The sequence below is a fragment of the Scyliorhinus canicula genome, chromosome 12 (genome assembly GCF_902713615.1).
Source record: "Scyliorhinus canicula chromosome 12, sScyCan1.1, whole genome shotgun sequence".
NCBI classification, from domain to species: Eukaryota; Metazoa; Chordata; class Chondrichthyes; order Carcharhiniformes; family Scyliorhinidae; genus Scyliorhinus; species Scyliorhinus canicula.
In genome coordinates this window covers 56,224,758-56,238,682 of record NC_052157.1, presented here as the reverse complement: position 1 = coordinate 56,238,682, position 13,925 = coordinate 56,224,758, and the positions used below count along the sequence as shown (strand labels likewise).

Sequence of the window (13,925 nt, the reverse complement as noted above, 5' to 3'; positions counted from 1 at the left end):
GCTGTACCTGCCCTGGGAGTATTTGATGGAGATAGTGTGGAGGGTAGAGGGAGCTTTACTCTGGATCTAACCCCGTGCTGTACCTGCCCTGGGACTGTTTGATGGGGACAGTGCAGAGGGGGCATTACTCTGTATCTAACCCTGTGCTGTACCTGTCCTGGGAGTGTTTGATGGGGACAGTGTAGAGGGAGGTTTACTCTGTGTCTAACCCCGTGCTGTACCTGTCCTGGGAGTGTTTGATGGGGACAGTGTAGGTGGGTGATTGCACACACAGTGAGAGAAACACTTAATATTCAAGAAGGTTGTTTTTTACTTCATGTTCTATTCTCTGGCTGCTTCTTGCCTCTTCCATATTGTGGGTCGTGTGGGGTCACAGCATGTCCCATCCAATCACCAAGATCTGTGCACTTATTCTCTCAGACTCTCTTCAAACAATCAGCTCGTCGGCCTCTTCTGGCTCGCTGAGTGAGGAGAAGGAAAGTGTTACCCAACCTCAGCCTTCAACGTGCACACCTGGATGTGCACATAACGTACCGTACACAATTGGCCATTTCGGCCCACCCTTCAGCAGGAGGAGGCCAATTCAGCTCCTCATAACAGGAAGGTGCATTTATAAAGCATCCTAAGCAGAATAAACATTTCAATGATATTCACAGAGTCAAATGTCCGACAGCAATTTGACCCTGAGTCACTTGGAGGGACATTAGGGGCTGGCACCTGATGAGAAAAATCGGTTTCAAAGTCGGAGAGAGACAGATAGAAAGAGTGAAATTGAGGGAGAGAGGTAAAGATTGAGAGAGAGAGAAAGAAAGGAAGGAAAGAGATGGCATGAGAGTGAAAGAGAATGAAAGTGAAAGGGAGTGATTATGAGAGAGTGAGGGATACAAAGAGAGCAAGAGAGAGACACAGACAAAAATAGGGAAGGAATTCCAGAACTTCGGGCCCCCCTGGAAGCTGAAGGCATGGCCTCCAAGGGTGGAGCGATGGGAATCGGGGGATGATCAGTCGGCCAGAATTGGAGGAATGCAGAGATCTCAGAGAGTTGTAGGGTCTGGAGGAGGTTTCAAAGATTGGGATGATTGTAGGGGCTGGAGGGAGTTACAGAGATGGGGAGGGTTGTCGGGGTTGGTGGAGGTTACTAAGATAGGGAGGGTTGTAGAGGTTGGAGGAGATTGCAGAGATGGGAATGTTGTAGAGGCTGGAGGGAGTTACAGAGATAGGGAGAGTTGTAGAGGGCTATAGGGGGTTTCAGTGTTAGGGAGGGCCATAGGGTGTCGAGGAGGTTGCAGAGATATAGAGAGTTGTCGGGGCTAGTGGAGGTTACAGAGATAGGGAGTGTTGTAGAGGCTGGAGGAGGTTACAGAGAAGGGAAGGGGTGTCGCTGCTGGAGGAGGTTACAGAGATGGGGGGGCTGTCGGGGTCGGAGAAGGTTATAGAGATAGGGTGGGTTGTCATGGCTGAAGGAGGATACAAAGATAGGGAGGGTTGTCGGGGATGGAGGATGTTACAGAAATAGGGAGTGTTGTCAGGGCTTGAGGAGGTTGCAGAGAAAGAGAGGGTTATCGAGTGGGGGAGCTTACAGAATTGGGGAGGGTTGTCAGGGTTGGAGGAGATTACAGAGATAGGGAGGGTTATCGGGCTGGAGGAGGTTGCAGAGATAGGGAGGGTTATCGGGCTGGAGGAGATTACAGAGATAGGGAGGGTTATCGGGCTGGAGGAGGTTGCAGAGATAGGGAGGGTTGTAGAGCTGGAGGAGGTTACAGAGATTGGGAGAGTTATCAGGCTGGAGGAGGGTACAGAGGCCAACTCAGAGCAAAGATCGACTGGTGAGCCGCAGATGAGTTAATGAGTGAACGGTCTCTGTTTGAGCCAGTACACAGGGTGGGGGCTGAAGCATTTAGAATGAGTAGGAGCTTATAAAAGCTGGAAAAAACCTTGCAGCAATCACTGGTGAACAATTTGATCTTGAGTAACATGGATCCATCTTTACCTTCCCTCTTTCGCCTCGCCTGCCTCTTCAGAAGGTGCCACATCCGCTCTGAAATGGAATATGTGGAAGCGTTAGACAGGTGACGCCCATCTCAGCAGAAGACAGAAAGCTACCTGAGGATTCTGGGTAATTGTGGAGGGCTCCCATTTTGACCAGGAATTTTAGGAAATGGCGCATTCCCTGGATAATCAGGGACTTACTGTAATACAGAGGTAGAGGGCTCTGGGGAAGCAGGTCATTCCAAGTAGCAAATGAGCTAAATAAGTTGATTGAAAAAAATAACAAAGATAGAAAAATAGGAAATAGGTGCTGGAGGACGCCATTCAACGCTTCGAACCAGCTCCGTCATTCATTATGATTGATGTGACCATCAATTCACTCGTGGCGACTAGGGGCTTTTCACAGTAACTTCATTTGAAGCCTACTTGTGACAATAAGCGATTTTCATTTTCATTTCAGGAAGTAAACTGTCATTTTAATAGACTTACAACTAAGCCTGCCTGCGACCAGAAGAACTGAGGGCAGGCTCACAAGGCTGCAGCACTTTATACTTCAGGTAGTGGGAGGGGCCATGGGCGGAGCCATGGGCGGAGCCATGGGCGGAGCCGAGGGTGGAGCCCTGTACAAGCTCCTCATCTCCCCCTGTGGGCAGAGCCGTGCAACGGCTCACAGACAGAGCCCACAGGAACACAATACTATACAGTGTGAATTCCATGAAGTACATTCACCACATTCACCCCCTGTAAAAAAAATCAAGTCCGGCGGGGGTGACGGGTCTACAGGTTGAGCCGGTCCGGTGGCCGAGTCGTCCTTTGGGATCGGCGGAGCACCGGGGTTGCAGCCGCTTCGGGTGGCTGGGTGGTGACGGGCGGTGTGGATATGAGGGTGGACTCCGGGGGTGATTCGGTTCGAGCTCCGTTCCTGACCGGTGCGACGGGCGAAGGGGGGCGCAGGAAACCTATAGGTGTGGGACGCAGGGCATGGGGGGTCGGCTTGGGTGTAGTGTGAGGGGTACCTCGGCGGTGGTGGTGGTAGTGGTGGATCCTGCAGGCACCAGGTCCTGGAGGGAAACGGTGTCCTGACGGCCGTCGGGGTGATCAATAAAGGCGTAGTGTGGGTTCGAGTGTAGCAGTAGTACCCTCTCTACTAGTGGGTCCGTTTTGTGTGTCCGGACGTGCTTCCAGAGGAGAACCAGGCCCGGTGTCCTCAACCAAGATGGGAGCGAAGCCCCCGTGGCAGTGCCCCTAGGGAAAACAAATAATCGCTCGTGAGGGGTCTGGTTAGTGGCATTGCACAGGAGGGACCTAATTGCATGGAGCGCGTCGGGGAGGACCTCCTGCCAGTGGGAGGTCGGGAGATTCCTGTACCGTAGGGTCAGTAGGACAGTCTTCCAGACCGTTGCGTTCTCCCTCTCCACCTGCCCGTTCCCCCTGGGGTTATAGTTGGTAGTCCTGCTCGAGGCGATGCCCTTGTCGAGCAGGTACTGACGCAGCTCGTCGCTCATAAAGGATGAACCCCTGTTGCTGTGTACGTAGCTGGGGAAACCGAACAGAGTGAAGACACTGTACAGGGCCCTGATGACTGTGTGGGAGGTCATATCGGGGCACAGGATGGCAAAGGGGAAGCAGGAGAATTTGTCTATGACTTTGAGGAAGTACACATTTCGATTGGTCGAGGGGAGGGGCCCTTTGAAATCGATGCTTAGGCGTTCAAAGGGCCGGGATGCCTTTACCAGGTGGGCCTTGTCTGGTCTATAGAAGTGCGGTTTGCCCTCCGCGCAGATCGGGCAATCCCTGGTGATGGCTTTTACCTCCTCGGTGGAGAAAGGCAGATTTCGGGATTTGACGTAGTGGGCAAGCCGGGTGACCCCTGGGTGGCAGAGGTCGTTGTGGATAGCCTTTAGGCGGTCGTCTTGCGCACTGGCGCATGTGCCGCGGGACCGGGCATCTGGGGGCTCGTTGAGCTTCCCCGATCGATATATGATGTCATAATTATAGGTGGAGAGTTCGATCCTCCACCTCAAGATTTTATCAATATTTATTTTGCCCCTTTGCGAGTTGTCAAACATAAAGGCAACCGATCTCTGGTCAGTGATGAGGGTAAACCTCCTACCTGCGAGGTAGTGCCTCCAGTGCCGCACAGCTTCCACAGTGGCTTGAGCTTTTTTTTTGACTGAGGAGTGTCGAAGTTCCGAAGCAGAGAGGATTCGGGAGAAGAAGGCGACTGATCTCCCTGCCTGATTCAGAGTGGCGGCGAGAGCGACCTCTGAGGTGTCGCTCTCCACCTGAAAGGGGACGGATTCATCCACCGCTCGCATGGCGACTTTGGCGATGTCCTCCTTAATGCAGTTGAAGGCCTGGCGGGCCTTTGCTGACAGTGGGAAGAGTGTGGTCTTAAATAGTGGTGTAGCCATGCTGGCCACGCAAAATGGACACTGAGCCAAACTAAAATGGAAGACAGAAGGAAAAGCCTGTTTAGTGAGAACAGACAGCCTGCTCTCAACTAATTAGCATTTTTGCAAGCAGCAAACCAGTTTCTGGCCAGGTGCAAGATCTCCAAGCCAAAGGTGTTAATGGCAAAGCGCTTAGCATTCTGATGAGGCAGCCCAAATCCAGGCACGAACAATGGCAACATTTCCATCTCAATGTAACACTTAATAGGTTGCGCAAACAGGATGGCACCAGAGTAACGAATATCGAAACCACCCCCCAACATCGAGGAAGGCCCTCGCATTGGAGGATTTCGAAGGTAACAGTTTGGAAACGCTCCAATCGGTACCGAAAGGTAGAGCCCGCCTAGAAGGGGGCAAGGACATTAGAGAGGGGTATAAAGGCAAATTCCCCACAGAGCCCGGTCTGTTAAACCCGTGCTCCGGCCCTGACTGACATCTTGCATCCTGACTCCAGCCGTTGAGCACCAGCCGCCGAAACCGTAAGTTCAACGCTCGCTACGCGATCCAAGCCCACTAGACCCCCAGTACCAGAACGCTTGCTGAAGGCTGCAGTACAAGACCAGGACGAAGGCCTCGTTCTCTGACCTTGCCTGTTCCTGTTAGTAAGAAGTCTTACAACACCAGGTTAAAGTCCAACAGGTTTGTTTCAAACACGAGCTTTCGGAGCACGGCTCCTTCTTCAGGTGAATGGAAAGGCTTGTTCCAGAAATGTTTATATAGACACAGTCAGAGATGCCCGGAATGCGAGCACCTGCAGGCAATCAAATCATCAAAGATGCAGAGAGAGAGGTAACTCCAGGTTAAAGAGGTGTGAATTGTCCCAAGCCAGTTCAGTCGGTAGGCCTCTGCAAGTCCAGGCTTGTTGGTGGGGGCCGAATGTAATGCGACATGAATCCCAGATCCCGGTTGAGTCCGCATTCATGCGTGCGGAACTTAGCTATAAGTTTTTGCTCAGCAATTTTGCGTTGTCGCGTCTCCTGAAGGCCTCCTTGTAGAATGCTGACCCGGAGATCAGAGGCTGCCTTCATTTACCCATGCGGGCTTCTGGTGCTCTCTGACTGCTTGGATATCTGCAGCAGCCTGAGCCTCTTCTGGGGATCTAACTTTGCCTTTTCCCTGAAGCGATTGCTCCCAAGCGCGGGACAATCTTTTCAGGACCCATTTCTCGTTATGGGCCTCTTCTGAGGGGTCATAGCTGTTGCAAGCGCTCTGTCCTGCTTCTGTTGCGTGGGAGATTATTGTGCGCGTCCATTTAACCATGTTTTCGCGGGTTAAATGCGCTCTATCTAATTGTCCAAAAACTGCGCTGAAATGAATCCACAGCCTTCCTGCGAATGCTGTGGGGTGTTCGGATCTTTTCTGCCTGCATTTGTTTAATCCTTCTACTGGGTCACCTCTATTGTACCCTATGGCATCTAAAATGGCGGTGTGCATCTCCTCTAGGCTGCCTCCTGCCACGTTCTGTGGGTCGGGGAGGGCTGCTACTACACTTTGGTCTGAACTCAGCACGGTGAGCTTAACCTGCTCTCTCTCATCCAGGCCGTACATGGTAGCCTGCTGCTTTACTTTTGCGAAAAATTGGTGGGGGTCTGCGGTGGGGAGGAACGGAGTGATCTTTTCGCACGCGTCCCTTAGCTGGGTTACTGTTAAAGGGGTGGTGTAGGTTATGTCTGGGGCGCCTTCTGATTCGGCTTTTCTCTGCGTGGTTACGGGATTTATGGGTGCGGTTATGGTCTGAGCTGTGGGGGGTTGGGGTGCCTGTCGTTTCTGCTGAGCTGCTGGCGCACATGTTCCCTGAACATAACGCTGCGCTGTCTCACTTAATTCCTGCCAATCTGGGGCATTTTCCCCATCTAACTGTGCTCCAAAGGTGCTTTGGAAGCCATTCTGCACCGAAAGCAGAGATTGCAGTTCCGCAATCTGTTTCCTGCATTTCGCGTGATCAACTGTGCTTTGTCTTTGTTCGGTCGTTGCAGCATGGAGTGCTCTCAAAGCTGCTTTGAGATCAGAGCATTGCCTCTGCAATGCCTCCACCTGCTTCTCCGATTCCTGTCTTATCAGAACGGCACGTTGCACGTCCTGATAGGCTTTCTCATACTGGGTCTGGGAACTGCTCAGATGAGCTAGACAAGACTGATGAGCCCTTTTGGCATCATCCACCTCTCTATCCTTCTCTGCCAACTTCCCTTTTAGATCCAGGTTCTCCTTCTCGATGTCCCTGACATCGACCTTACTCATCCTATTCCTCTCTTCTAAATCTGTCCGGAGCGTCCTGATGACCTCCTCTGCGCCTCGCAACTGTGCCAAACAGGACACAATCGCCATCGGCTTGCGTGCTTTACCTAGGTTCTTTTTGTGTATTTGAGAGAGGTTCTCCCACCAAGTATGACCTATACTCCCGGGACCTGTCTCCTCATTTGCACAAAACTCTTTCCAAAGGGGCCATCCCTTTCCTTGTAAATATTTGCGGAGTTCCAGCTCCCACGTGGGACACTGGCCTACCCTGCTACTGTTGCTGGTCGCTGCGACCACAAACCTTTCTGGATCCATCAGACGTTCCATTGCCTGCATGGCCATTTCCTCTGACTCTCTTTGTATAATTTGGAACAGGGGGTTGTTGGGGTTGTGTTTCAAGAAACGGGTACGGCTTACGCTATGTTCCGTTCAAAAACTGCCGAAAGTTTGTCGCAACAAAATGCTTTCAGTTTTACCTTACAGCCCTGTTAGTACGCATGCACTAAACACACTTCCGAATTACGCTTATTATTTTGAACACCTTGAATACTTGTGATTTCTTTCTTTCTCTGCAATTTGGAGTTCTAATTCAAATTTCAGGGTCCTGGACGGTGTGGGGTTTCCACTTACAACCGTGTCCCGTCAGGAAGTCGCCACTAAATGTTGCACGTTTTACTATGGGCGTAAAACGCGTTTATTGGAGTGTATTAACACGCCTCCGTATTCGACGTGTGCTTAACACTACTAGGCTCTGTTGTATGTAATTATTCAGCTCTGGGAGTCGCCAGTTGCCGTATAGACAACGTCACAAGTATTCCAAGGTCAAGTTCAAAGTAATAAAGACGATACACCGATTAGTAAGGTTCAAACGATCAATATTTATTATACAGTTATAATAAATACTCATGCACACACTAAGAGACTAAGCTATAACTAAACTTAAGTGAACAGAATACTTATCTAACAGGAACATGATGTGGAGATGCCGGCGTTGGACTGGGGTGAGCACAGTGAGAAGTCTTACAACACCAGGTTAAAGTCCAACAGGTTTGTTTCAAACACGAGCTTTCGGAGCACGGCTCCTTCTTCAGGTGAATGGAAAGGCTTGTTCCAGAAATGTTTATATAGACACAGTCAGAGATGCCCGGAATGCGAGCACCTGCAGGCAATCAAATCATCAAAGATGCAGAGAGAGAGGTAACTCCAGGTTAAAGAGGTGTGAATTGTCCCAAGCCAGTTCAGTCGGTAGGCCTCTGCAAGTCCAGGCTTGTTGGTGGGGGCCGAATGTAATGCGACATAAATCCCAGATCCCGGTTGAGTCCGCATTCATGCGTGCGGAACTTAGCTATAAGTTTTTGCTCAGCAATTTTGCGTTGTCGCGTCTCCTGAAGGCCTCCTTGTAGAATGCTGACCCGGAGATCAGAGGCAAGAGCAGCCCACAACAGAAAGGACAGGAATCCATTCACCTGAAGAAGGAGCCGTGCTCCGAAAGCTCGTGTTTGAAACAAACCTGTTGGACTTTAACCTGGTGTTGTAAGACTTCTCACTGTGCTCACCCCAGTCCAACGCCGGCATCTCCACATCATGTTCCTGTTAGATAAGTATTCTGTTCACTTAAGTTTAGTTATAGCTTAGTCTCTTAGTGTGTGCATGAGTATTTATTATAACTGTATAATAAATATTGATCGTTTGAACCTTACTAATCGGTGTATCGTCTTTATTACTTTGAACTTGACCTTGGAATACTTGTGACGTTGTCTATACGGCAACTGGCGACTCCCAGAGCTGAATAATTACATACAACAGAGCCTAGTAGTGTTAAGCACACGTCGAATACGGAGGCGTGTTAATACACTCCAATAAACGCGTTTTACGCCCATAGTAAAACGTGCAACATTTAGTGGCGACTTCCTGACGGGACACGGTTGTAAGTGGAAACCCCACACCGTCCAGGACCCTGAAATTTGAATTAGAACTCCAAATTGCAGAGAAAGAAAGAAATCACAAGTATTCAAGGTGTTCAAAATAATAAGCGTAATTCGGAAGTGTGTTTAGTGCATGCGTACTAACAGGGCTGTAAGGTAAAACTGAAAGCATTTTGTTGCGACAAACTTTCGGCAGTTTTTGAACGGAACATAGCGTAAGCCGTACCCGTTTCTTGAAACACAACCCCAACAACCCCCTGTTCCAAATTATACAAAGAGAGTCAGAGGAAATGGCCATGCAGGCAATGGAACGTCTGATGGATCCAGAAAGGTTTGTGGTCGCAGCGACCAGCAACAGTAGCAGGGTAGGCCAGTGTCCCACGTGGGAGCTGGAACTCCGCAAATATTTACAAGGAAAGGGATGGCCCCTTTGGAAAGAGTTTTGTGCAAATGAGGAGACAGGTCCCGGGAGTATAGGTCATACTTGGTGGGAGAACCTCTCTCAAATACACAAAAAGAACCTAGGTAAAGCACGCAAGCCGATGGCGATTGTGTCCTGTTTGGCACAGTTGCGAGGCGCAGAGGAGGTCATCAGGACGCTCCGGACAGATTTAGAAGAGAGGAATAGGATGAGTAAGGTCGATGTCAGGGACATCGAGAAGGAGAACCTGGATCTAAAAGGGAAGTTGGCAGAGAAGGATAGAGAGGTGGATGATGCCAAAAGGGCTCATCAGTCTTGTCTAGCTCATCTGAGCAGTTCCCAGACCCAGTATGAGAAAGCCTATCAGGACGTGCAACGTGCCGTTCTGATAAGACAGGAATCGGAGAAGCAGGTGGAGGCATTGCAGAGGCAATGCTCTGATCTCAAAGCAGCTTTGAGAGCACTCCATGCTGCAACGACCGAACAAAGACAAAGCACAGTTGATCACGCGAAATGCAGGAAACAGATTGCGGAACTGCAATCTCTGCTTTCGGTGCAGAATGGCTTCCAAAGCACCTTTGGAGCACAGTTAGATGGGGAAAATGCCCCAGATTGGCAGGAATTAAGTGAGACAGCGCAGCGTTATGTTCAGGGAACATGTGCGCCAGCAGCTCAGCAGAAACGACAGGCACCCCAACCCCCCACAGCTCAGACCATAACCGCACCCATAAATCCCGTAACCACGCAGAGAAAAGCCGAATCAGAAGGCGCCCCAGACATAACCTACACCACCCCTTTAACAGTAACCCAGCTAAGGGACGCGTGCGAAAAGATCACTCCGTTCCTCCCCACCGCAGACCCCCACCAATTTTTCGCAAAAGTAAAGCAGCAGGCTACCATGTACGGCCTGGATGAGAGAGAGCAGGTTAAGCTCACCGTGCTGAGTTCAGACCAAAGTGTAGTAGCAGCCCTCCCCGACCCACAGAACGTGGCAGGAGGCAGCCTAGAGGAGATGCACACCGCCATTTTAGATGCCATAGGGTACAATAGAGGTGACCCAGTAGAAGGATTAAACAAATGCAGGCAGAAAAGATCCGAACACCCCACAGCATTCGCAGGAAGGCTGTGGATTCATTTCAGCGCAGTTTTTGGACAATTAGATAGAGCGCATTTAACCCGCGAAAACATGGTTAAATGGACGCGCACAATAATCTCCCACGCAACAGAAGCAGGACAGAGCGCTTGCAACAGCTATGACCCCTCAGAAGAGGCCCATAACGAGAAATGGGTCCTGAAAAGATTGTCCCGCGCTTGGGAGCAATCGCTTCAGGGAAAAGGCAAAGTTAGATCCCCAGAAGAGGCTCAGGCTGCTGCAGATATCCAAGCAGTCAGAGAGCACCAGAAGCCCGCATGGGTAAATGAAGGCAAGAGCAGCCCACAACAGAAAGGACAGGAATGCTATAACTGTGGACAGTTAGGGCATTGGGCTAAAGAGTGCAATGCGCCCCAGCGATCTCAGAGAGGCCAGCAGACAGGCACTCTGAACCGCAATAAGTCAAAACCGATCCATAATGTTACAGTACAGTCAGGACCCACCAATGTGGACGAGACGGACTGACGGTGTCCGGGCTCCCCCACTTGGGTCTGTGACACACTATGGGACTCATCAGGGAGGCCCGTAGTCACAGCGAAAGTCAAAGGGAAGCCCATAGAGTTACTGTGGGACACAGGAGGATCCCGCACCACCATTAACTCTACGATCACGGCACACTCAGACACGTGGCCGACCACATCCACCATTACACTTAGCGGGTTCACCGGACACTCGCAGCAGGGACACATTACAGCACCCATAGCAATTCAGCTAGGGAACATTAGCACAAGGCACCCCGTAGTTCTAGTAAACCTTCCCAGGACAGCAGAACACATCCTAGGGATTGATTTTATGAACACACACAGCTTATCGTTCGACCCAGTAAACCAGTGTGTCTGGCGAATGGCTAGATCAGACAGAGCACCAGCCACCCTCACAGTAGGAGACTACGCTAATCGGATTAGCGCAGTGGGAGAGTACTCATTCGACCTGACTACACTCCACACAGACAGACACATTAAAGCATTACTGAACAAACACAGGACAGCATTTGCAAGTCACCGTCATGACTGTGGCAGAATGACTGGACAAGTTCATGTTACCGGACAGGACCCCCGACCGCAAAAGCAATACAGATTTCCCCTTGAAGCAGAGGTGGAAATAGAAAAAGTTATAGGTAGCTTGTTGGACCAAGGTGTACTTAGAACGGTAGCCTCCACCAACAATGCCCCTATTTGGCCAGTGAGGAAGCCCGATGGATCATGGCGTCTGACCATCGATTATCGGGAACTCAATAAAGTAACCCCCGCAGTAGCCCCAACGGTAGCTACTAGTCCCGAGACCATGCTCAAGCAGGGTCTCAACGCCAAGTACTTCACGGTATTGGATATCAGTAACGGATTCTGGTCCATACCATTGGCAAAAGCGTGCCAATACAAATTTGCATTCACTTTTAAAACTCAGCAGTATACGTGGACATGCCTCCCACAGGGATTCCACAATTCCCCCTCCATTTTCCACCGACAGCTGGCAAGTGGACTAGAAAAATTTTCCCGCCCCGAATGTCTGGTACAGTATGTAGACGACCTACTACTGCAGACAGACACAAAGGCAGAGCACATTTCGCTTCTGGCCGAACTCCTGGAATTGTTGACTTCAATTGGATGTAAAGTTAACCCCAGAAAGGCCCAGATATTGGAAAGTAAAGTGATGTATTTGGGAACAGTCATCACGCACGGCAAACGCGAGATCGAATTTAAAAGAATTGATTCGATTGTCAAATTGCCCCTTCCCCAGAATGTTTCAGCCCTCCGGTCGTTTTTAGGACTGGTTGGTTATTGTCGGAACCACATAGACGGATTCGCGACAAAAGCCGCCCCACTTTCAGACCTCCTTAAGAAAGGAGCCCCCTGGGAATGGCTTCCGCAGCATACAGAGGCTGTGGAAGAGTTAAAACGAGCCCTTAGTGCAGCACCCGCGCTGCTAGTCCCAGACCAACTTTCCCCGTACGCAATCGAGGTAGCTAGCACAGATCTGACCCTCTCGGCCGTGTTGCTTCAGGAACGGCACGACCAGCTAAGACCAGTGGCTTATGCCTCCCGACTGTTAGACCCAGTAGAACAAGGATTCTCTGCCTGTGAGAGGCACCTCCTTGCTGTCTTCTGGGCAGTACAGTACTTTTCATACATAACCGGACTAAACCCCATCACCATTCTAACCGAACACACACCCACACAGCTACTACTAGACGGTCGACTGAAGGACGGTTCAGTTAGCCAGATTAGGGCAGCTAGGTGGACCCTACTTTTACAAGGACGGGACATTACTGTAAAACGGACACGCACACACACATATTTAGCAGACAACCTCCAATACCCCGGACAGCCCCATGACTGTGAAATTGTAGCTCCCCTGCATAACACAGGCCCCTTCATAGCAAAAACACCCCCCAGGAAGCTAGGAAACCCAGCACAAGGCACCCCACACACAGACACGTGTGGACCCCTCAAGATATACGTGGACGGTTCATCCACAGTTTTAAATGGTGAGCGTATCACTGGATGCGGCATCTACGTCGAGGACACGCAGGGGCGCGCTCTCGAGGAAATAGCACTGAAGTTACCTGGTCACTTAGGCGCGCAGGCAGCAGAGCTAGCAGCCATAGCATATATAGTGGACCACCCCGATTCTTTCCCCAGCCCAGCAGACATATATTCGGACAGTTTATATGTCTGCAACAGTTTGACAGATTTTCTGCCCCTGTGGAGGACACGAGGTTTTGTCTCCGCAGACGGAAAACCCCTTCCATCAGCCCCTCTACTCCAGCATATTCTAGACAAAGCGAAGGACAGGACCTTCGGAATAATAAAAGTTCGCAGCCACCATAGGTCATCACCCCTGGGAATGTAAAAGCCGACGCATTGGCTAAGGCAGGTTCCAGGAGAGGACACTTATGGACCCCCCCAGCTAGCGCACCAGCTAGCGCCCCTGTGAGCGCAGTACAAGTCTCACAAACAGAGGTTAAAGATCTCGTAGCAGCACAGAAACAGGACGGAGACCTCAGGGAGGTTTTCAAGGGAAACTTTGTGCCTGCGTACGAGCACTTTAAACACGCACTGACCACACATGAGGGTGTGATCATTAAGGATCAACTTTATGTGGTCCCACAGCAGGATAGAAATGCTATGATCGCTTTATTTCACGACAACCACGGACACCAAGGAATTGATTCAACCACGAGGCACCTCAGGCAACTCTGTTGGTGGCCTAATCTCAGGACAGATGTCACACACTATATAGAGAATTGCCTGATTTGTGCTCAGAATAACCCGGAGCGGTATTCTAAGAAAGCACAACTTCGGCATACTCGCCCAGTTAACGGCCCTTGGACAAACCTCCAGATCGATTTTATAGGTCCATTGCCCCCTTGTCGGAATGGCTATAAGTATGTTCTGGTGGTGATAGATACCTTTACAAAATGGGTAGAGGCATTTCCATCACGTACAAACACAGCTAAGACAGCTGCAAAGATCCTGACCCACCACATCTTCACGAGATGGGGTTTACCCCGAAGTATCGATTCGGACCAGGGATCTCACTTTACAGGACGGGTCATGAGAAACGTCCTGACAATATTCGGTATAAAACAAAACTTCCATATTGCGTATCATCCACAGTCCAGCGGGATTGTGGAGCGCATGAATCGGACCCTAAAAACGACCCTCAGGAAAATGGTTCAAGAGAACAATTCCACATGGGATTCAGTGCTCCCCTTTGCACTTATGTTCATAAGGAACACTGTCTCCACA

The 13,925-nt window shown here is 50.4% G+C and overlaps 1 protein-coding gene across 4 annotated transcripts in view; it reads right to left on the bottom strand.

The window, feature by feature from the left end:
* Positions 1 to 292: 292 nt before the first annotated feature.
* LOC119975278 (myristoylated alanine-rich C-kinase substrate-like) overlaps positions 293 to 13,925 on the bottom strand; it is a 113,217-nt gene continuing 99,584 nt past the window's right edge. For all 4 annotated transcript variants that reach the window (XM_038814992.1, XM_038814991.1, XM_038814993.1 and 1 more), the window contains 2 exons: positions 1,991 to 2,038; positions 293 to 461 (listed from right to left, as the gene is read on the bottom strand). In XM_038814992.1, coding sequence (XP_038670920.1) covers positions 428 to 461; positions 1,991 to 2,038 — 82 coding nt within the window. In that variant the 3' untranslated portion in view covers positions 293 to 427. The remainder of the gene's footprint in view (positions 462 to 1,990; positions 2,039 to 13,925) is intronic.